The sequence below is a fragment of the Panulirus ornatus genome, chromosome 38 (assembly GCF_036320965.1).
Source record: "Panulirus ornatus isolate Po-2019 chromosome 38, ASM3632096v1, whole genome shotgun sequence".
Taxonomy (NCBI): domain Eukaryota; kingdom Metazoa; phylum Arthropoda; class Malacostraca; order Decapoda; family Palinuridae; genus Panulirus; species Panulirus ornatus.
Genome location: NC_092261.1, coordinates 1,938,977 through 1,964,579, shown reverse-complemented (window position 1 = coordinate 1,964,579; position 25,603 = coordinate 1,938,977). Strand labels below are relative to the sequence as shown.

Below are 25,603 nucleotides of genomic sequence, written 5' to 3'. Positions count from 1 at the left end.
ATATTAATACTTGCTCTCCATACATACACAGACATGTACATATATAAAGTACATATTCATACTTGCACCCTTCATCCATTTCTGTTGCCACCTCGCCACACATGAAATAGCATCCCCCTCCCCCACATGAGGTAGCGCTACGAAGACAAAAAAAGCCACTTTTATTCACACTCAGCCACTTTCATTCACACTCAGTCTCTAGCTGTCATGTGTAATGCACCGAAACCACAGCTCCCTTTCCACATCCAGGCCCCAAAAAACTTTCCACAGTTTATCTCAGATGCTTCAGATGCCGTGGTTCAGTCCATTGACAGCACGTTGACACCTGGTATACCACATCGTTCCAGTTCACTCTATTCCTTGCACTTCTTTTACCTTTCTGTATGTTCAGGTCCTGATCGCTCAAGCTCTTTTTCACTCCATCCTTCCACCTCCAATTTGGTCTCCCACTTCTCCTTGTTCTCTCCACCTCTGACACATATTCTTTTTGTCAATCTTCCCTCACTCATTCTCTCCATGTGACCAAACTATTTCAGTACACCCTCTTCTGCTATCTCAACCACTCTTTTTATTACCACACATCTTCTCTTACCCTACTGATCCTAATAACCTTGCTCTTATTCACATTTACTTCCAGCCTTCTTCTTTCACACACTTTACCAAACTCAGTTAACTTCTGCAGTTTCTCACTCGAATCAGCCACCAGCACTGTATCTTCAGTGGACAACAACTGACTCACTCCCCAAGCCCTCTCATCCACAAGAGACTGCATACTTGCCCCTCTCTCTGAAACTCTTGCATACACCTCCCTAACCACCCCATCCTTACTCAAATTAAACAACTATGGAGACATTACACACCCCTGCTGCAGACTGACATTCACTGTGAACCAATCACTTTCCTCTCTTCTTACTCATACACATGCCTTACATCCTTGGTAAAAACTTTTCACTGCTTCTAGCAACTTGCTTCCCACACCATATACTCTTAATACCCTCCACAAAACATCTCTTTCAACCCTATCATATGCTTTCTCCAGATCCATAGATGCTACATACAAATCAATCTGTTTTTCCAAGTATTTCTCACATATATTCTTCAAAGCAAACACCTAATCCACACATTCTCTACCACTTTTGAAACCACACTGCCCTTCCCCAATTTTATGCTCTGTACATGCCTTTACCCTCTCAATCAATCCCCTCCCATATAATTTCCCAGGAATACTCGACAAAGTTATACCTCTGTAATTTGAACACTCACCTTGATCCCCTTTTTTATTATTATTATTATTATTATTATTATTATTATGATTATTATTATTATAATTTATCCCTGGGGATGGGGGATAAAGAATACTTCCCATGTATTCTCTGTGTGTCATAGAAGACAACTAAAAGGGGAAGGAGCAGGGGGATGGAAATCCTCCCCTCCATTTTTAATTTTCCAAAATAAGAAACGAGAAGGAACCAAGTGAGGATATTCCCTCCAAGGCTTAGTTTTCTCTTCTTAACACTACCTTGCTAGTGCAGGAGATGTGAATATGCATGAAAAAAATATTATTTATTTTTCTCAATTTCTTCATCTGTTCCTGGCATTACTTCATTAACATGGGAAGCAGTGAACTAGTTCTGTATAACAAAAGTATATTTGATTTTTTTTTTTTTACAACCCCTTCTCTTTCGTCTGTTTCCTTGCGCTACCTCGCTAACGCGGGAGACAGCGACAAAGCAAAATAGAATAATGAATGATATTCTCTCTTTATGACGAGGTAGTGTTATGAGGAGATTAAGAATGGCCTTATTTGCACACACATACTCTTGGGTGAAGTGATATTGTTACAGGTCAAAGTGGTTTTTATTTTTAACTCGACATTTTCACTTTTTAGATATCGACAGCGTGAATCAAGTATGCTAGAGTACAACAAACCTTTGGGTCTTGTGATAGGACCAAATGACACCCTTAGTGATCTCATTGAACAGTCATCTGGGTCAGGGTCTGGCCTTCCTCTTTTGGTAAGTATATATATTATACTTGCATATAAAGTCTTATCACTAGCTTGTGTTGTGTTTCATGAAGTCTTGCATTTTATGAAACTTGTTTATGAAACTACAGTTTATGAAACTTGTATTATAATTTAAGTTGTTGACTTCCTTCATATACATTGGTTTTAAACATCCAAAAGCTGGGTGAAAGAAATGTGCATGGTTGTTTGATTGACATGTAAATAAATTTCATTTTCCATGTTTATTATCACACAGAGGACTGCTTCCAGGGGAACACCACTCTTAAGTGTCTTTTTTTCCAATGTGAAGGGGCAGTTGAAGGTTAACTTCAATTCTTAACTTTTCTAACAAGTTATTTACCCAACAAAACCAACTAATGACTGTTTATACTATTGACGCAGAAAGTCACTGGTAGAATTTGGGTTAGTCTTAAATTACAAGGTACCTGATACTACACAGACAATTACAAATACCTACAGTCTATAGAAATACTCCATAAATTATACTCTAGCTTGAATAACTAGGCTATTCTGGCTTCAAGTGTAATGTTGAATGTTTTTGATATACACATGCTCCCATCTATGTCCTAAAAATCTGCCACTTGGCTTATCACTTTCTGGCAATGTGTGCTGTATGATACACTTCCCTGTTCCCCTGAGAGAGAATCTTGGATGAACAAAACATGACTCTTTGCATGAGACCAAAAACTCCTTGGCTCCACTCTGCTTCTATATATTGTCCTCAGACATTTCATTTCCACACATCCACCTTCCTTTGTACATCCTCATCTGTAGCCTATGCCTTGTTCCCTGACAACATGGTTAGGACTACTGTACCTTGAAACAACCATTTTCAGCCTCCCAGATGATGGCCTTTCTGTCCACATATTCTTCATTGCTCCCAGAACCTTCACCCACCTCACCCACCCTATGAGTCACTTCTGCTTCCATGGTTCCATTCCATGCCAAGTCCACTCCCAGGTATCTAAAACACTTTACGTCTTCCAATTTTTTACTAATCTAACTCACACCCCAACACCCTCCAGTTTTTTATTACTCAAACACACCTCAACTATCTTGTCCCTCTGCCCTGCTAAGCCTAATAACCTTACTTGTATTCACATTTGCTCAACTTCTTCCTTTCACACACTCTCCCTAACTCATGCACTACCTTCTGCAGTTTCTAACTCAAATCTTCCACCAGCGCAAAGAACAACTGCCTTATTTCTCAGACCCTGTAACCCTCCACTGCACACTTGCACTCCTTTCCAAGATTCTTGCATTTACTTCCCCCACCACTCCATCCATAAACAAATTAAATAGCCAATGTGATATCACACACCCCTGCCACAGACCAACCTTCTGAACCATTCACTCTCATGGCTTCCTACTTGTACACATGCCTTACTCCTGGTAAATACTTATCATTGCTTCCAGAAGGTTTCCTCCACACCTAATATTTGTCAGGCCTTCCACAAGGTGTCTCTCTATCATTCTTGATCTTTGTTTCCTGCATTTGATGAGAGAATATGAGTCGGCAACACTGCTGGTTAGCATCCCCTTAAATCTGGTTGTTTCACCTTTTCTTGCCCTTCAGAATTTATTCATCATTATGTATGTAAGGTATGAGAAATCTGTTATGATGGAGGAAGCACTTGTTATTCTGGAGGCATTAATCATGAATGATTATGATAAAGGTATCAAACATTGACAAAGAGGGAAAGAAAATTATGAAAAGATAATTTGCTTATGCCACTAGAGTGAGTAATATAATAGGATCAAAATAGAATAGAGAGATGCATAAAAATGTGGATATAACCTACAAGTAGGCGGAAGAAAATGTAATGGTATTTAATGAACAAAGTTTGAACAAATAAGCCATATGCCAGTAAGTAACCAGTAACACAATACAAAGCCCACCAGGAAGAGACAGAAAAGAAGCAAATATTAAAGCTTATGGTTTCATATTAAATGTGAAAGTAGAATTAAAAGATCATATTGATTAAACAGTAATGTGAACCTAGTTGTGAGTGGTATGATAATGAGAACTTTTACTGCAAGAGATATAACCTAATGATGAAAGTGTTCAGTGTGTACATTAGAAGTTATTTTGAATACTAGTGTTGTATGTCACCAACCAAACTGGTTCAGAAACACTTAAGTATGTCAGGAGATTGGAACATGTGAACTGTCATGAAAGGTTGAAAGGAATCACTCTCTTCAGTTTAGAAAGACGGGTATAAAGATTCATTAGATATTACACTTAGCAGCAAATCAAGGACATCAACAAGGATCATATTAAAGTTGCATAATCTTAAAAACTGATCAGCAGTATTATCACCTTTCTTGAGAAACTCATTTGTAATCCTATCCACTTTAGGTGCTGTGCTACATCATCATCTGTAATTGCTCTCACTACCTCTTCATCATAGCCACATCATCTTATGCAATTGCTTTAACTACCTCTTTTCTTCACCGTAGCCACATCACCTTATGCAGTTGCTTTCACTACCTCTTTATCATTTCATTTGCTATGACTCGTACTGGGTGCCACCTCATCTCATAAACACCTTGTCTGTCACCCTATAATATAGCACATATTTTGCATTATTGAATAAATCCATTTCCATTAAAGATCTTTTATGCTTATATATTTCTCTGAATTTGGTGTTAATGATGGTAGTATTACAGGTTCAGCGCACCATAGCCAAGCAGATTCAGCTTGTTCAAAGTGTTGGGAAGGGTCGCTATGGTGAAGTGTGGTTAGGACGATGGCGGGGTGAGAAGGTTGCTGTGAAGATATTCTTCACGACTGATGAGGCATCCTGGGTTAGGGAAACTGAAATTTATCAAACTGTCTTATTAAGACATGAAAATATTTTAGGTAAGTGTATCAAACAATTGGTGATTTATTTTGTCCACTACATACAGTTCATATGATATTTTACCCTTTTGAAATGTTCTTCAAAGATTCCATTAGTGATAGCAGTATCAGCCCATCGTTATATTTCTACAGACTCCAGTTCAACACATCGCAGGGCCTTTCATGCCCATGATGCAACTACAGCGGTGAAGACACTGTTATTAGACACTGTTATTAGATTGATGAAACAAGAGGGAAAGGTTTTCAGTTCCCTTCTCCTATCCCATTTATCACCACCTGTAACATGCAGATATGTAGGTAGTGTTCTTTCTCCCTTATCCCCAGGGATAGTGGAGACAAAACTATCCCCAATTATGAATGTATATGATTTTTTGGAAAATTTTTAGAATTTTTATAGAATATATGCACAGCGTAAGAATTTATCGTATCACATAGTTTTCTGTTTGCTAAATCTAATGTAATTATTTCTTCTTGGACAGGTTTTATTGCTGCTGATATTAAAGGAACAGGGTCTTTAACACAGATGCTGCTTATCACAGACTACCACCAGTTGGGTTCTTTGTATGATTACCTTCAGAATACTACCCTTAATTATTTTTCCATGATCCGACTCTCCCTGTCCACATCTTGTGGTATATCTCATTTGCATACAGAGATTTTTGGAACTAAAGGAAAACCAGCCATAGCCCATCGAGACATAAAAAGTAAAAACATCCTTGTGAAAAGGAATGGCGAGTGCTGCATTGCTGACTTTGGCCTTGCTGTCAAGTATGTCAGGTAAGATATTATTATTATTATTATTATTATTATTATTTTTTTTTTTTTCCTTCATACTATTCGCCATTTCCCGCGTTAACGAGGTAGCGTTAAGAACAGAGGACTGGGCCTTTGAGGGAATATCCTCATCTGGCCCCCTTCTCTGTTCCTTCTTTGGGGGGGGGGGAAAGAGGGGAGGATTTCCAGCCCCCCCGCTCTCTACCCTTTTAGTCGCCTTCTACGACACGCAGGGAATACGTGGGAAGTATTCTTTCTCCCCTATTATTATTATTATTATTATTGTTATTAATATTATTATTATTATTATTATTATTATTATTATTATTATTATTATTATCACTATGAAAATGTACATGTGTATATATGTATATATCTATGTATATGTATGTATACAGTGAAATGTATATGCATGTATATGTGCGTATGTGGGTGTTATGTATATACATGTGTATGTGGGTGAGTTGGGCCATTCCTTGTCTGTTTCCTTGCGCTACCTTGCTGACGCGGGATTTGGGTGGTTAAGTAAAAAAAATATTATTATTTGTTTGTTATATTTATTATTTATTTTGCTTTGTCGCTGTCTCCCGCGTTTGCGAGGTAGTGCAAGGAAACAGACGAAAGAAATGGCCCAACCCACCCCCATGCACAATGTATACACACACACATCCACACACGCAAATATGCATACCTATACATCTCAATGTACACATATATACATACACAGACACATATATATATACCCATGCACACAATTCACACTGTCTGCCCCCATTCACTCCCATCGCCACCTTGCCACACATGGAATACCATCCACCTCCCCCCTCGTGTGCGAGGTAGCACTAGGAAAAGACAACAAAGGCCCCATTCGTTCACACTCAGTCTCTAAGCTGCCACGCAATAATGTCCGAAACCACAGCTCCCTTTCCACATCCAGGCCCCACACAACTTTCCATGGTTTACCCCTGACGCTTCACATGCCCTGATTCAATCCACTGACAGCACGTCAACCCCGGTATACCACATCGATCCAATTCACTCTATTCCTTGCCCTCCTTTGACCCTCCTGCATGTTCAGGCCCCGATCACACAAAATCTTTTTCACCCCATCTTTCCACCTCCAATTTGGTCTCCCACTTCTCCTCGTTCCCTCCACCTCCGACACATATATCCTCTTGGTCAATCTTTCCTCACTCATTCTCTCCATGTGCCCAAACCATTTCAAAACACCCTCTTCTGCTCTCTCAACCACGCTCTTTTTATTTCCACACATCTCTCTTACCCTTACATTACTTACTCGATCAAACCACCTCACACCACACATTGTCCTCAAACATCTCATTTCCAGCACATCCACCCTCCTGCACACAACTCTATCCATAGCCCACGCCTCGCAACTATACAACATTGTTGGAACCACTATTCCTTCAAACATATCCATTTTTGCTTTCCGAGATAATGTTCTTGACTTCCACACATTCTTCAAGGCTCCCAGGATTTTCGCCCCCTCCCCCACCCTATGATTCACTTCCGCTTCCATGGTTCCATCCGCTGCCAGATCCACTCCCAGATATCTAAAACACTTTACTTCCTCCAGTTTTTCTCCATTCAAACTTACCTCCCAATTGACTTGACCCTCAACCCTATTTATATTTTATTATTATTATCCCTGGGGATATGGAAGAAAGAATACTTCCCACACATTCCCCGTTGTGTCATAGAAGGCGACTAAAGGGGATGGGAGCAGGGGGCTAGAAACTCTCCCCTCCTTGTATTTTAACTTTCTTAAAGGGGAAGCAGAAGAAGGAGTCATGTGAGGAGTGCTCATCCCACTTGAAGGCTCAGAATGGGATGTCTAAATGTGTGTGGCTGTAACCAAGATGAGAAAAAAGGAGAGATAGGTATTGTGTTTGAGGAAAGAAACCTGGATGTTTTGGCTCTGAGTGAAATGAAGCTCAAGAGTAAAGGGGAAGAGTGTTTTGGAAATGTCATGGGAGTAAAGTCAGGGGTTGGTGAGAGGACAAGAGCAAAGGAAGGAGTTGCACTACTCCTGAAGCAGGAGTTGTGATAGTATAGAGTGTAAGAAAGTAAAGTGTATTGATATGGGTAAAATTGTAAGTGGATGGAGAGAGATGGGTGATTACTAATTTTTCAGATTAATCTCACAGCAGTGTCACCTCCACACATTGTCATCTTGCTTACCACCCCATCTCTACTCCAAGCTTTTCTGTTCATTTCCATTCTATTTTTATTTTTCAGTATACTTTGTCGCTGTCTCCTGTGTTAGCGAGGTAGCACAAGGAAACATACACATCCACACACGCACATATACATACCTATACATTTCAACATATACATATATATACATACACAGACATATACATATATACACAAGTATATACTTCAAACTTGCTGCCTTTATTCATTCCCATCGCCACCCCGCCACACACGAATTGACACACCCCTCCCACTGCACGCGTGTGCGAGGTAGTGCTATGAAAAGACAGTGAGGGCCACATTCGTTCACATTCAGTCTTTAGCTGTCATGTATAATGCACCGAAACCACAGCTCCCTTTCCACATCCAGGCCCCACAAAACTTTCCATGGTTTACCCCAGACGCTTCACATGCCTTGGTTCAATCCATTGACAGCACATTGACCCCGGTATCCCACATCATTCCAATTTACTCTATTCCTTGCACGCCTTTCAGCCTCCTGCGTGTTCAGGCCTCGATTGCTCAAAATCTTTTTCACTCCGTCCTACCACCTCCAGTTTGGTCTCCCACTTCTCCTTGTTCCTTCCAACTCAGACACATATATCCTCTTTGTCAATCTTTCCTCACTCATTCTCTCCATGTGACCAAACCATTTCAATACACCCTCTTCTGCTCTCTCAACCACACTCTTTTTATTACCACACATCTCTCGTACCGCTTCATTACTTACTCGATCAAACCACCTCACACCACATATTGTCCTCAAACATCTCATAGATGGAACCATGGAAGCGGAAGTGAGTTACAAAGTGGGGAAGGGGGCAAAAGTTCTGGGAACGTTGAAGAATGTGTGGAAGGTGAGAACATTATCTTGGAAAGCAAAAATGGGTATGTTTGAAGGAATAGTGGTTCCATTAATGTTATATGGTTGCAAGGTGTGGGCTATAGATAGGGTTGTGTGGAGGAGGGTGGATGTGTTGGAAATGAGATGTTTCCATTCTATATTTTAGTAATTTCCTCTTTTGTAATGTCTTCCTCTTGTTCCTGCTTACTAATAGACATGGCTCATTCACCATCATCTGTAACCAGTTATTTTAAGTACTTTCTCCATCTCTTGCAAACTTCATCCATTGTTACTAGCATTCTCCTAGTATTGTCTATCTTAACTTTTGTAGCATCAGAACATTGGATAACATAAGTGATAAAATTGTGTTTACAGACTAAAAGAATTTTAAAAAGTTCATGAGAATTTGTCATTAGTTAAGAAAAAGTCGCTATGCTGTTTGAGTAGGTAACAACAAATTTGTGATTAAAATTACACATGCACATAATCACACATGGTTCTTTCTTTCATGGTATTTAGATGTTATTTTACTCATTCTTTACTCAGGTTTTGGTTAAGAGGCTCTATTCTGTTTTTTCTTTTTCACAGTGAGAACAATGAACTGGACTTCGGGAATAATCGGAAAGTTGGAACACGGCGGTATATGGCTCCAGAGGTGCTTAATGAAACTATAAACATGAGCTGCTTTGAGTCACTTAAGATGGCAGACATGTACTCCTTTGGATTAGTCCTATGGGAGATTGTTAGAAGGTGAGAGCTGAATTTTATCAGATTTGAGATCATCAAGTCTAGACTATATATATTAGAGATTTTGTTTGTATCTACCTTTTTTGACTTCTTATAGCAGCTTCATTGATTCCATTATCTTATTTTTATAATTCTGCCTCAGACTTTGATGCATTGCAGTATGTTTTCAGACTTCCATTCTCTTGTGAGGAATCCCAGTTACTTAATCCATTATATCTTGCCATATCCATAGAAACTTTAGCAATAACATTGCTTAGTATTAGTTGCACATGTTGATTTCTTCTTTCTGTTAATGAAGCTTTTGGGATTTTTCTCTTTGAGATTACAGATTTGATTTAATTTCTTGGTACGTTTCTGAATAAAATCCTTTCTCTTCTATCTATCTATCTGTCTGTCTGTCTGTATCTCTGATGTTCATTTCCTCCAGGGACTCCCATCAATGGGGTGGCTGCAGCAAATGTCTCCACTTATCCCTGTCCTTACATGCCTCCCCATCATACACTTTCACACATTCTTCTACCATTTTTCCCCCACCAGTCTTCTTCAGTTCTATGTCCTCATGTCACAGGTGGTCTTACTCTCACACCAACTCCATTAATTGTACACTCTGCTTGTAAACTCTCAATCTTGCATTACCCTTCATTATTCTATTAAGGGACCCAATGACTCTCCTATCCTTTATTGCTCTCTCTCGTCTCTCCTTTCATAACACCAGACTTACTCAAGACAGTGCCTAAATACTTTATTCTCTCACCTCTTCCAGTCTTTCTTGCCCCTAATCCAAATTACAGTTTAGTATACTTTTTTCTTTCACTGTTTGGTTTTCCAAAATCAATACTTTCAGTTTCCTTTCAGACATCATTACAATTCTTGAAACCATCACTATATTAATCAGCATTCTTGCTTAAACTCTTCCTGGTATACTCATCAGACTTATTCCCATATAATTGCTATATACAACCTTAGCATCTTTTCCTTTGAATAAAGGAACAATAATAGCTTTCACCTTGTCCTCAGGCACAATATTCTGTTTCCAAGCTAAATTACATATCAAATGCACACTTTCTCTTCATGCTCTTTAATATTGATTGACTTCATCACTCACTTGTTTTGTTTTGTGTGTGTTTGTTAATGGCCATGTGAATTTACTCCGAATGTATGTTCTGGCTCTCAGTTTTTATGTCTGTTGATAGGGAGTGCCTGTGAAATTTCCTGTATGAATTTGTAAGTAAAGAATCTGACTCCTGCTATAAATGCTTTTTGAAAGATGTTGAAGTAGTGGCTTGTTTAGGGTGAGGCACTAAAGTGGCACTAAAATTCACTAGTTATGGAGACTCCATTGTCAAGGGCACTCCCTTCAGGGAGTTCCAGGTAGGAACAGAGCATCAGAGATAGAGATAGATATTACACTTTTTTCCAACCAAATCCTTTAGTATTTTTAACTAAACAAATTTTTCCATTATCACGTAGATATGACAAATGTTTTCAGATGTGCAAGTGAAAGTGGGGATAGGTATCTTCTGGCTGATGAATACCAACTGCCTTACTTTGACTGTGTTCCACCTGACCCTTCTTTTGAAGATATGCATGAGGTGGTGTGTGTTAGAGGTGTCAGGCCAGATATACCTCTTCGCTGGCACTACAATGAGGTATGTATGTAAAATATTTTCAACTTTTAATGGTCTGAAATTTGTGGTTGAGCTATCTCATGAACTGTAATCTTTAAATTGGTAAAGTGTGCCAGATTTTCTCAGTTGTGTATGCTAAGTAATATAACAAAGAAAAGTCCATTTTCCTTGCTAAAATCAGCCTGGCCAGCCTGACACTCGAGAATTACATTTTTCATTTATCAAGTGGTGAAAGAATTTAGAAATTTATAGGTTGGATTATGTCAAGCGTTTTGGAATCTTAAGGTTTATTTGATCTGAGCTGAAATGTGTTAGAGTTGACCCTGCAAAAAGCCTTACTGTATCTAACCAGCCTAAGGGCTTATCCACCCAGCCATTGCTTGTTGCTTAGCTGTTTCGTGCTCTACAGGTATCCATAGCTGGGGCTGATATTTTTCCATTGTACTTCTAAGCCTCTTTTACCTCATCATATCCCTCTCTTAATGAGAAGTAAGTTGTCCTTGCTGTACATCATTAGATTCCAGTTATGCAACATGTGTATTGACAAACAAAATTGGCTGCTATTTCCATATGTACAAGCCCTTTCTCTTGTAGGTAAGCAGGTACACACAAGTGCTCCCACACCAATATTTTATGTTTATTAAGTTAAAGTTGTGTTATTTACTTTTTTATAACAGTTTTTCTTTTCACAGGTACTCAAAACAATGAGTAAGGTGATACAGGAATGCTGGCATGCCAATCCTGCTGCTCGTTTGACAGCTCTCAGAGTGAAAAAGACACTTTACAAATTTCATGTTTCTGATGGTACCAAGATTGTTTAGTGCAAATAATATCTGTTGAATTATGGGTTTAGAAAATACAAATATGTATTGCAGACCCATCCAAAGATTTATAAACTTTTATAGTTTTTCTATAAAAATAGTTGTATTCATAAAGTCTTGTAGGGTGATTTTTTTAGCTTTTTAAAGACCAAGCAAAAGGAGATTGGTAGTAGAGTAGTTAACTGCTGGTATTACCATACAAGACTTCTTGCTATGTCTCCACAACTGGACTGAAATTAACAAGTGCCTGGTGTGTAGTGTGAGTGGAATAACAAAGTGTGAGTGTAACATAGGGGTGACTTTAACAAAGTCAAGTGTAGTGGAAGACTTATGTAGAATAGGAATTTTTAGCTGACTAGAAAAGCAGCATGAGACATGCTATTACAACTTTTTTTCACGGATGCCTGACCAATCCAGTGGACAGTGTTGCTAAGACAATTGGAGAAGCATAAGAGTATACCATCCCAGTGACTGTCAGTATCAACACATCAATGCAGCTGCTACTACAGCTACTGTAGTACTACCTCCACAATTAGAAACAGAACCATACTTATTTTTTCCTGCAGGTGTTTCTTGTATCAATGCCATGAATAGTGTCTTCTGTATGATATTCGTAGGAAGTTACCTTAAACAACTGTTTTACGTAATAGCATAATGGTTACAATATTCAGTCGTATTTTCACTAGTTTCGTTTCTTATTTATTTATGATTACTCCAGTACCAATTTCTGTGAAAGAGTCCTGGTAGTACTCAGGACCTTTCTAAAGGCCTCTGCAGCCTATGGGTGCACTACTTGCTGTATCAAGGAAATATAGACTTATTTGGAGTGAGGTCTTTTACGAGCATGTACTGCCAATATACAGCCTCTCCAAAGGTAACTTTACACTCAGGGTGTAACCTCGAAAAGTAACTCCAGTTTGAACGCAACCTCGCTGACGCAGGAAGCAGTGATTATATATAATAATAATGTATGTATATGTTGATGGAGATGCTTTGTGGAAGGTTTTAAGACTATATGGTGTGGGAGGTATGTTGCTAGAAGCAGTGAAAAGATTTTACCAAGGATGTAAGGCATGTGTACGAATAGGAAGAAAGGAAAGTGATTGGTCCCTGGTGAATGTTGGTTTGCGGCAGGGGTGTGATGTCTCCATGGTTGTTTAATTTGTTTATGGATGGAGTGGTTAGGAGGTGAATGCAAGAGTTTGGAGAGAGGGGCAAAAATGCAGTCTGTTTTGGATGAGAGGGATTGGGAAGTAAGTCAGTTGTTCGCTGATGATACAGTGCTGGTGGCTGATTCGGGTGAGAAACTGCAGAAGTTGGTGACTGAGTTTGGTAAAGTGTATGAAAGAAGAAAGCTGAGAGAAAATTTGAATAACAGCAAGGTTATTAGTTTCAGTAGGGTTGAGGGACAAGTTAATTGGAAGGTAAGTTTAAATGGAGAAAAACTGGAGGAAGTGAAGTGTTTTAGATATCTGGGAGTGAATTTAGGAGTGGATGGAACCATGGAAACAGAAGTGAGTCACAGGGTGGGGAAGGGGGTGAAGGTTCTGAGAGCGTTGAAGAATGTGTGGAAGATGAATGTTATCTCGAAGAGTAAAAATGGGTATGTTTGAAGGAATAGTGGTTCCCACAATATTATGTGGTTGCAAGGCATGGACTCTAGATAGGGTTGTGTGGAGGAGGGTGGATGTGTTGGAAATGAAATGTTTGAGAACAATATGTGGTGTGAGGTGGTTTGATTGAGTAAGTAATGAAAGGGTAAGAGAAATGTGTGGAAATGAAAAGTGTGTGGTTGAAAGAGCAGAAGAGGGTGTTGAAATGATTTGGTCACATGGAGGGAATGAGTGAGGAAAGATTGACAAAGAGGATATATGTGTCAGAGGTGGAGGGAAATCATCCCCGCTAACGGGGAGGATATCCAGCCTCCCACTCCCTCCTCTTTTAGTCGCCTTTTACGACACGCAGGGAATATGTGGGACCATGGAAGTGGAAGTGTCACAGGGTGGGGAAAGGGGCGAAGGTTTTGGGAGTGACGAAAAATGTTTGGAAGGAGAGAATGTTATCTCGAAGAGCAAAAATGGGTATGTTTGAAGGAATAGTAGTTCCAATAATATTATTTGGTCACAAGGCATGGGCTATGGATAGGGTTGTACGGAGGAGGGTGGATGTGTTGGAAATGTTTGAGGACAATATGTAGTGTGAGGAGGTTTGATTAAGTAATGAAAGGGTAAGAGAGATATATGGAAATAAAAAGAGTGTGGTTGAGAGAGCAGTAGAGGGTTTGAAATGGTTTGGACATATGGGGAGAATGAGAGGAGAGATTGACACAGAAGATATATGTGTCAGAGCTTAAGGGAACAAGTAGAAGCAGGAGACCGAATAGGAGGTGGAAGGATGGAATGAAAAAGATTTTGAGTGATCGGGGCCTGAACACACAGGAGGGTGAGAGATGTGCAAGGAATAGGGTGAATTGAAACGATGTGGTATACCAGGGAGATATATATATATCTTTTTCTTTCTTTCATATTATTTGTCATTTCCCGCGTTAGTGAGGTAGCGTTAAGAACAGAGGACTGAAGCGTTTGGGGTAAACCATGGAAAGTTCTGTGGGGCCTAGATGTGGAAAGGGAGCTGTGGTTTCGGTGCATTATTACATGACAGCTAGAGACTGAGTGTGAACGAATGGGGCCTTTGTTGACTTTTCCTAGCGCTACCTCGCACACTTGAGGGGGCGGGGGTTGTTATTTCAGGTGTGGCGAGGTGGCGATGGGAATGAATAAAGGCAGAGAGTATGAATTATGTACATGTGTATATATGTATATGTCTGTGTGTGTATATATATGTATACATTCAGATGTATAGGTATGTATATTTGCGTGTGTGGACGTGTATGTATATACATGTGTATGTGGGTGGGTTGGGCCATTCTTTCGTCTGTTTCCTTGCGCTACCTCGCTAACGTGGGAGACAGCGACAAAGCAAAATAAATGAATAAATAAATATATATGTGTGTGTGTGTGTGTGTGTCACCCACATGTGGACTAGTGGCACTCTGTCCACAAACATACAATCTCTCCTTTTTACATATAACTTGACAACGCTTAACTCAGGTTATTCTTTATAACCGTAGATTTTCCTGTGGTGAGTACTATGTACTAGCCCTACCCTCTGGCAAAATAGTAGGAGTGATAGATACAATTAGTAGGTAGGAACATTTAGGCAGGAGTATTAGGTAGAAACAGGTAGAAGCAGTAGGTAGGAATATTAAGTGGGAGCTACAGGTAGAAGTAGTAGGAAGGAACATTAGCTAGTAGTCTGTAGGAACATTAGGCAGTAGCTTCTGTAAACACTGTGCTAGAGTTGCCCTCTGCCAGTGGCCAGTTAAGGGTGAGGCAGTAAAGGCTAAGAAGTGGCACTGGAATTCAGTTATGGAGACTTTATTGCTATAGTCACCCCTTGAGGATGTCCAGGAGGGAACAGTCATCAAGAGACATAGGTAGATAGATAGATGGTTGGATGGATATACAGAAACTCATCACCTTCATAATTCCAGGCAGACACAGAACCAACCTGCACCCTCTCATAACGTAGAATGGTCAAGTGCTTCAACTCAACTCCAACCAGACTAGTTTTCACATAAAAAACACATGGTAAGCATCTGATGTAGGAATATGTATGTGCTTCCACCTTGACTGATACTCATTTGTTCAGTTCACTGTTTTGCTGCAGATTATAGAGAAGAGCAAAAGAGTACAAAGTTTAGAACCCTCTAAGCACAACACTGTTTTGTGCCGATTGGTTTAGAAATACTGGGGTTTTTTGGGAAAAGGTATTTAGTGTTCCGATTGGTTTAGAAATACTGGACTTTTTGGGGGAAAAGTATTTAGTTTCATAATGACCTTGGCTTCCAGCTCATCAGATCAACTGGAGATGAAAGTGCGGCCAGTTTACTGTTCCATAACCTTAGCATGGCATATTAGTTGGGGAAATGCAAGTTTCTTTATTAGTTCAAATCTTGACTTTGAGGAACTTAGCATTGTGTAATTCTTATAAGACATTTCAGTGATTTTTATCATACATTAATAAAGTGAACTCAAAAAAGGACGAGGGAAAATATTCATGTAACAAAAAGCTTTCTCATTATTCCTATTCTCTTCTCTTAAGCTACGTATAAGCCCCGTAGAATCAGGGGTCAGAATTTTAGATTTTCTTTTCATTGCGATGAATTACAAGGAAATAGTTAAAAATACACACACAAAAGATTGCATAAAGACAATTCTTGATTGGGTTGTATGTGAGAAGTTGCTACTGTCAGCACTATGGGCAATCCAATTATCTAGTCTTTTATCTCTAAAACGCTTGAATTTGGCTGTAGTAATACTGTTGAAAAGTTGAGAAAGAGTAGTGCTGTCCTATGGATGTCATGGCATGGAAACCAGTGAAAGGGAGAAGCACAAGCTAGGCATTATGTGGGAGTTGAGAAAGTAGCCTGGTGTGCTGCAAAGCTCCAAATGATGATGTGCCTTTTGATTGTTAAGTCACAAATTAATTGTTAATGAGCATGTGATTTATTTTTGCAGTTCCTTATGAATTTTGTAATAGTTCAGTCTGCTAATGCTTTCTGATAAGATGATTGAAAGTAGTTATTACTTGATTTACAGATTGTAAATTAAGTTCCTTATATGCCTTCATACTTTATAGTTTTTGTGTGCTACTTTGGCCAGTGAGATTTGCCTCATTTATTGCTTGTGTCACTGGTAACTAAACCCTACCAAAAGCATTCTGCTTAGATTTTATATATCAAATCTTTCTTGGGAAATGAAGTTGAAAATACTTTTTTTTATCTTGATTTGTTTTGTTGTGGAAAGTATGTAAAACAGTTGCAGGATCTAACCACCATTTATATATATATAAAATGAAAAATATCAAAGATGCAAGAAAGTGACCACTTTATCCTGGAAGAGCTAATTAAGTTAACTTATTCATTCTTGATTTATATTTTATGAAGGTATGTCATGTTTTGAGTATGTGATGTAATCTATATTTTCATACTAGATATTAAGCTTGTTTTGCATAAACAGGTGAGGCAGAGCTCTCATTGTCTTTTGTTTCTGTAAAAGCAGATATGAGTACACAAATGCACACACAAACACACAAGTTGTATGATAGTAGAGGAAGATCAGGAGATGGGGCCCAACAAGTGTAGAACTCCCTTCCTGTACTGTACAAATAGGTAATTACACACACACACACACATATGGACTTAAGCACACAAGAAATGGGCCCCCACAGGTGGAGAACTCCCTTCCTATACTGTACAAATAGTTAATTACACACATGCACATTAGGGTGGGTTGTTTTTACACTTTTTTTGGTATTCATATGGGGTTAGTTCAGAAAAATTGCAGATCCATGTGGAAAACTTGGCAAAAAAGAAGTATGGATTCTCTGCACCAGCATTTTTAGTGGCTCCCCCCCATAAAAAAAAAATAAAAAAGGTATAATTGTGTATTAGTAGAAAACATATAATGCTGAAAATGTTTATTTTTAAGTGTGGTAGGGTTAATTTTATAGAAATACACTTAAAGTATATCTTATCTCGAAGAAATTGAACAACTTCAGGCCCCCCGCCCCCCCAAAGGAAATTGAAATTATAGCATTTGTATTAAAAATACTACCTACTTTAAAAAATCAGTAGAAATCTAATTGCAATATTTTTCAGCCATAGGTGCTATAATAATGATGTTTTAGATTCATTTGAATATTGTGAAAAGTTTCAGATAAATATTTCAACAATTCTAACCCACGAATGATGAAAGCTATAGATTATTTCACCCATACGCACAAAATCTAGTATTTATGCCAACTGAAGTAGTTTCCCTGTTAAATGGTTATATGAATGTCTTTTAAGCACAGAACAGTATATCCTTATAGAAATTAGCCAATTATGTGCTCTATCCACATGCTTCATGTCAACCACGTGATAGGTGCATGATAGCTCGGATTTTATTGGCGCATCCAGCAAAGGGATAGCTCATCTCTCAGTTGCAATGAAGTGCCCTATATTTGGTTAACCAGAACAACCGAAACAAACTGTTCTATCAACATATGAAGATTTGATGAAAGCATGCCAGTTGGAGCAAAGTAAATTATTATTTTCTATTTCAAAGGAACCAGTATTTTCAGGTATTTGTGATGTAGTTACTAACTTCGTTAAGGAAATCTGGCAGTCAGCATATATTAGTGTTGTATCAAAAAAGCGTATTAAAGATATGGTCAATAATTATTGCACAAAATATGAGATTTTATATCATTATAAAGATAGGAAAGATACTGACTTGTATCAAGTTAAGCTCAATGAATTTCAGAACCATGCAAAAGCACTCTTTGATAATGCTGCTTGTAAATGTCCAGATTTGAACTCTTGTAATTTTCCAGCAATAAAGAAAGTTTCCTAGAAATGAACATGAATGTTTGATTGATCAAAGGTCAGAGAAAAAGATGATAGTTGGAGGTGTAGAATGTTAAGAAAGCTTGTGTTAGAAAAAGGCTTGAACAAAATAAGGATAAACATAAAAAAGATATTGAAATAGGCCATTCATCTTCATTTCTTGTAGTTCTTCATTCATATTCGGAGTCAGAGACAGAGATACTTCCAAGTGTCAAGAGATTTCAATTAAAAGAAAGATGGTGCAGAGAACCCATATTTTTTGCAAAATTTTTTCTCAGATACACACCTTTTCTGCAGTACCCTCATGTAAATATCAAAAAAGACTAAAAACAACCCACCCTAATGCACTACAGGTTAAAAAGAGTGTAAACTCTCTTCCTGTCATGCATATATAATAATTTCATACACATTATATATATATATATATATATATATATATATATATATATATATATATATATATATATATAAATATATAATATAAAGAATTGTAATTATTCATTACATACATTGCTCTAGCATATCATTCTCATAATGATCAGTCATTTTTATCACTAATTGAAGTATGTATTAGGGTATTTTTAACTGATGCTGTATGTCTTAATTTGGCATTTGCTTTTCATTGATAATGAGTTTGGGTAATGTTATAAATGTGTGTTCTTGTCTCATACACTGCTTCATTGCATTATGTCATGATTTTTCATTCATATTGTACAGAACTTTATGTTATTGCACTGTATATTTTCATGGGGTGTGTATGTGGCTTTTGGGTCGGGGGTAAATATATTGATAATCTGCTTGAAAGGGTTTGTTTTCTGTTAGTGAGTATACCAGTGTTCATTTATTATGTGCCATAGGTTTTATTTGCCATACTTTACCTGTGATGAAATTGGCATTTTACATGATACTCCCTTTTATTATGAATATTGATCATTAACCTCATAAACTGAAGAAAAATTCTTTTGATTTTATGTAGAACAAATAGATGATTTGGTGTCCAGTGTTGTTTTTGATAGTGTTTTATTGGCTTTTAAGCTTTACAGTGATTAGCATGAATGAGAATAATTAGATTTACTTGCTCTGTGAGGTGAGATAACTATGTATCAAGTAAGTTATGATTTTTTTTAGAGAGAGATTTTAGATTATTGTACAGATGAAACACATTTTGCATTGTTAAGAGAGCCACTTTTGCAATGCTGTCATTTTATATGGGGATCTTTATTCTGAGATATTGCTATTAGGAAAAGATCAGCTTCAATTTTGTTAAAATACTGCATTAGTATTAATTTATATATCTCATGCCATATTGCATATGATGTTTTCTTCATTCAAAGCTGGATCACACATGCAGATTCTCTCCAAAACTCTTCAGTAGCCATAATTATACCCTAACTTTTCTATGTTTCCCAAACCCAGGAGGATTAACTTGAACTTAAAAAAGTTTTTTTGTGCTTTTTGCAACATAAAGGGGGAAAAAATAAAAATTTCTTCACTGTAAGAAATTACATTATTGTTAAACTGAATGAGGATCTCTCCTCCAGCTGAGTTTTGTAAAAGTTTAATTAACATATTATGAAAGACGGACTGTGTGGGCTATTTATTTGGGAACAGTATTCATATGAAAGACAATAATTTTCACAATAAACAGTACGTCCTCCAGTACACATAAGATGTTTTTTAAATCTTTTCAATATGTGCCATTGCATTCCCAAATGTTTTTTTGTTACTTTTTAAAAGATTTGTTGTATGCATGAAAATGGATGAAAAATATACATGCAGTGAAATGTAAAAAAACAAAAAACAAAGAAAAGCCTTTGTCTTTTGTGTCTGGATTCAGCATATTTTATATAAGGCTGTATCCATGACTAATTATGTCTGGGGTCAGCATGTTTTATGGCTGTATCCATGACTGACATGATGTATTATGATTTAGTACTGCCTTCCTATAGTACTCAGGCTGTCCGATATATAGTAATTGTATTGTGAGCTTACCAATATTAATGTAAATTACTTTTTCCTTCTTTTCCTCTCTCTCTCTCTCTCTCTCATTAGGAAACCCAAATATAATATTGTTTTGGTGGTACAAATTTTCTCAAGAGTGCATTGTGGTATTTTATGATGGTTTTGATGCTTGTTTTAGTAATATTACTCTTCTGTTGATCTTATATATTTAGTGTTGAACCAAGTGATGTGCATACCAGTTCTGTCATGTGGCAGATTATAGTGTTTCATGCGTACTTCCATAACTCATTTGCCTTTTAAGTAATAACAAAGGCTTCATCTAAAGCAGCAGGGAAGGAGCAAGAGTTTTATATCCATGTACAGTTCTTTGATACCCTCTATATAACTTTGTACATAATCATCAGAGTTTTACTTGTATATAGTGTATGCATCATATGATGCTGACCTATGACAGTATGAGCAGCCTATTTAGAAATTTTTTTTTTTACCAAATATATTTCATTTATTTTTGTTGATAGGTGTATAGTAATTGGAATAAATAACATAGAACATGACTTTGAAGCAATTGTATTTCACAAGTCTTGTTAGTGCAGCTGAAACAAATTTTTTGTAGAAATATGTCTGATTATTATTGCCTTATAATTTATGTAACCAGTTTTACATTGAGGAAGAAAGACATTGTAGCCATCCTTTATCACTTACATTTTGTTCCACAATATTGCTGGCAGGCATGTGGTCAGGTGATGTGACAAAGTTGAATCGCATCATTATTGTGGACATATTTAATATTAAACATCATTAATGCTGACTACCTAAATACAGTACTGTGTTCCCAAAACAGAACTTTGTCTTTCATTTTCTGTATGTGTTACAACTGCATGTTTAATCAAACCATAAGTGCCATACCTATTAAATTAGGCTAAGCTGAATAAGTGACAATTCATTGGGCTTCTTTCCAGGGTTCATTCTTTATGCAGACTTGTTAAAGGATTTCATGGAAAGAAATTTTGTTCTTTGAAGAAGTGTATGAGTAATCAGTCCTCCCTCCTGTAATTGTGAAGTTATTCTAAATTTTGCATTGCTTTTACAGTTCTTTTGTAATGGGTTATAGTCAAGCCTGAAAAGATTAACTTCCTAGTTTTTAAGAGACCAACAAACTGACAGGAATAGACTTACCAGTTTCAGTTTGTTATAGTGCCTTGATTTTTTATCGTCCATCAAAAATAAGTTTAATGTCTCTAATGTAGTACCTTATTGTGAAGCCCTTCTGATTAATCAGCAGTTATTTTAACTCTTCCTGTGTCCTTAAATGATTCATATCCTAGGTTACAATAAGTTGATGAACAGTCAGACACTTAGGCATCTACTCATATTGTATACTGGTATTATAGTTAAGTAATCATTGCAACAGTTTTGGGAAGACAGGACACTGTCCATGTACACTTGTTTTACTGTTCTTACAGTTGCACTGTTGAATGTCCTGTGGAAACAGTTGTCAGCATGTTATCAAATTATTGATTGTATCTGTATCTGACTATTCTTAGCCTTGATAGGCAGTAAACAGGTAATAGTCTTGATAAGTGATAGATTTTTATGTCAGCAGTGCTTTTCAATTTGCTTCACATATCAGTTTCAACATCAAAGATATTTTTTTAATTTTATTATCAACAAAAGCATTTTGTAGGCTTCAATTCAGTGTCTTGAACACAAAATTATATGTTTATAAGAATTATGAAGATGTTATACATATTTCAGATCATACTCACTAAGGCTATAATTTTTATAGTTATTAATAAAACCTTTTATGAATATGGTGTATTTATTTCATATTAGAGTTTATTGATAGATTGGAAGTGAAGCCATAGGGACTGATGTCATTTAAAGTATAATGATTTTGTAAAGAAACATTAAGGGACCACATCATTCCAGTTCACCTTATTTCCATGCATGCCCCTCACCCTCCTGCTTGTTCAGGACTTATATGCTTCAAAGTCTCGTTCACTCTACCCTTCCACCTACAATTTAGTCCCCTGCTTCTCCTTGTCCCCTCCACCTCCGACACATATATTCTCTTTGTCAACATTTTCTCACTCATTCTCTCCATATGTCTAAGTCATTTCAACACATAAATAAATATATTATTATTTATTTGTATTGTATTATACTTGATCGCTGTTTCCTGCATCCGCAAGGTAGTGCCAGGAAACATACGAAGAATGGCCCATCCACTTATATACACATGTATAAATAAACACCCATACATAAACATACACATACTTGGGGTCAACAGTATATAATCCATCACCAGAATGTTACAGTAGGGAAATTAAGTAAATTTACTACTAAAAATTGCATTCAAAGGAAAAGTTAAGTGAACTTTTAACAGTCTAAACTAAAACAAATTTTTTATTTAGTTTGGTTTCTACACTTAACCCTTTCATTCCTCATTAATAATGCATAACAAACATACTAGAAAAGAAGTATGATATGCAAGTGGCTTATTCTGGATGTGCAGCTCTTAATGTGCATCCTGGGCCATTTTAACTGAAATCAAAGCCCATCTTAAAGTTCTTACATTTTAGTGCCATATGCCAAGTACTTTCATATAACCTTAGTCAACAGCCATGACATTTCAATTTTGAAATTCTTTTTTCATTAATAATCAGCCCTATACAGTCTCCAAGGTCAGATTACTGTAATCCAGGGAAGTAGGGAGGAGGAGCTGGAAGCATGGAGTAATGGAGGTTTAGTATATCATGGTACATCTAAGCATTCAGGAAGACATGTAGCATCATGAATTGGGTAGAAAGAATTAGAGCAATGTAATACATGGCAAGTGACTACCTGTCAATGAGCTGAACCAGGTCATTATGAAGTGGCCAAAGTATATCACCATAGCTGTAGAGAGGTAACTGGTTTCATTATGTCATCTAAGGCAACTAGATGCTAGATGTGTACATATGTGGCAGTCGTTAATCTGTTCCTAATGATACCCCATGAAAGGGGGAAAGGCAATCAGGTATAGAAAAAACATTTTGTAAAATTATACTATACTGAAATCCCTTGTTAAAAGCAATCGGTAACATACATTAAAAATCAAAATGGACATAGGGATGTAGCAAAGATCTCTTGAATGAGGTTTACAAATAACTTATTCATCATCTTAGACCTAGAATAAAGAATTTATGAAAATAATTCAGGAGTTATTTGTTGATGCAACCTTACCTAAAACTAATTCTTAATGTGATATCTTGTACATAAAATTCCTTGATATAACTTTAGATCTGACTTGAGTTAAGCCACTTAAGAATAGTACTGGAATAAGCCTCCACCCAACGGATATTGAAGTGTACAGTTTCCAGTGCTTGCTGCCGGTTCAGATCCCCTGCTCCTGCATCTGGATACATGGCAAAGAACTCTTCCATCTGAAAGATATACATCTATTGATATCATATAAAACAGATGATGATTTTTTGGGGGGTTGGGGGTGTGGGGGGGATTATAAAATGACACAATGAAACGTGAAAAATATCATTTATGTTAATGCATATCACTTATGTTAATGTATAATGAAATCAGAGAAGGGACTGCTAACAATCACAGTGTTATGCAGCAACCCATGAAGCCATCTTTTGGATGACTATTTTCAAATCTGGACAGGATGTCCACATATGTCCCAAAGAGGCTGAAAAAGCTTGCATTAAAACAATTTCAAAATCAATAAGTTATAACCATCTTGCACAATCAGTTATGACATCATGCTGTTGAATTCCTCCTAGTTTGCTGTCATTCTTGTGTTCTGAACCCCAAGGGTCACTGGGAGGTGAACCAAAAACAATGGGGAAAGATGTGCCTAGTAATGAGATGTGGGCAAGTGAGAAGCCTAGTTTAAAAGTGTACTTTTCATAAGCTCAGGATCATTTTTTTCTAATCAACCTGTAGAGAAGCCACATCTACTTGAAGTTACCAGGAGTTGACAAAAGAGACAGCCTCAGATTTGGAATTTACAATGGATTCTTCCACCTTTCAGACACCAGAAACTGACAGTTTGGCCAATGAGGAGCTATCAGTACCAGCTGGGGTAAGTAAGTTCCAGTTTGCTCAAAAAGCATAAAAACTATCTTCAGTAGAGGAAAAAGAGATCATCTCAACTGACTCCAGTCTAGGCTCTCATGAATGAAAAGTGTACACATAAACTGTCTACTAGTTACTGGCCCTTGCTGCAAAAATGTTCATTTTTGCCGTAACACCTAATAGCTGAATCCTCATTACTGAAAGTGCTTTTTCATCCACATGTTTATACACCATATTACCCAGAAACAGTTATGCTGAGCAGGAAGAAATGTGTGAATAATCTTAGCATGGCACTAATAATTTCTTGGTCCACCCTAGCTTTATATAAATCAGTTAAACAGCCCCTGATAATTAAAACAAACACAAAATAGCTTCATCCATCTCAAAGCTTTTGATCTAACACCTTATAAGTCACATTACCTTTTGCTACAAAGAGTTTGTCTATAATCGCTTTTCATGGACAGAATCAAAATTACAGTATCTGACAACTGACTCCTTGCTCCTCAGTATTTTTCAGCATGTGCTGAAAAATGTTCTAGTAAACTTAACCTCAAATGTCTCAGTAACATTCTTCGTAAGAGTGGGATTAACAACACGTCCACATCTTGGCCAAAGTTCTGCTAGAATTTAAGCCAATGATCTTTAAAGATATGCAGCTCATACTCCACATCTGATGATTTAGCCAATCCTTTACCTAGTGTGTCCTTGGACAAAAGACAGGCAGCATTGTTAAAAGCCTCATGACCTCTAATGTGAACCACCTATGATTTAGCCATTTCAAATACTTTGGTCCCTTCATCTACTATGACTATCTTGGGCCTTTATCATAAAACATATTCGAAAGAGTAACAAAAAATAAAATTCATCCCATGCAATTGTATCTTTAAATTATCAATTCTCATATACAGTGGTATATCTCTCAACATCTCTTGATTCCTAGCCACTTTTTTCAAACTACTGGGCTGAGGAAAGAGCTCACCAATCACACCACTTGAATGGACTAACAATTCTCCATCTCTTATTCTCGACTATCCTAATACCTCCAACATTACTTTTCATACTTTCTATAACATTATGCCTTATTGGTGTGCAGTGCTCATGCACTCATCCAAGAGTATGAGAGTAAGTTTCACATAATGATATCAATTCATTACAACTGTCATTTTCCTACTCCCTTGAGTACTGTGACCTCCCAC

General features: G+C 37.3%; 2 protein-coding genes across 11 annotated transcripts in view; one reads left to right on the top strand and one right to left on the bottom strand.

Moving 5' to 3' along the window:
• The window catches only part of tkv (serine/threonine receptor kinase thickveins), a 53,581-nt gene extending 31,439 nt beyond the window's left edge, over positions 1–22,142 (top strand). Inside the window, exons 4-9 of the mRNA XM_071684356.1 lie at positions 1,889–2,015; positions 4,697–4,889; positions 5,369–5,666; positions 9,313–9,474; positions 10,961–11,120; positions 11,792–22,142. Of these exons, the coding sequence (XP_071540457.1) occupies positions 1,889–2,015; positions 4,697–4,889; positions 5,369–5,666; positions 9,313–9,474; positions 10,961–11,120; positions 11,792–11,920 (1,069 nt within the window). The 3' untranslated portion in view covers positions 11,921–22,142. The remainder of the gene's footprint in view (positions 1–1,888; positions 2,016–4,696; positions 4,890–5,368; positions 5,667–9,312; positions 9,475–10,960; positions 11,121–11,791) is intronic.
• LOC139760778 (glutamyl aminopeptidase-like) overlaps positions 20,885–25,603 on the bottom strand; it is a 57,383-nt gene continuing 52,664 nt past the window's right edge. For all 10 annotated transcript variants that reach the window (XM_071684354.1, XM_071684355.1, XM_071684345.1 and 7 more), the window contains one exon: positions 20,885–23,758. In XM_071684354.1, the coding sequence (XP_071540455.1) occupies positions 23,612–23,758 (147 nt within the window). In that variant the 3' untranslated portion in view covers positions 20,885–23,611. The remainder of the gene's footprint in view (positions 23,759–25,603) is intronic.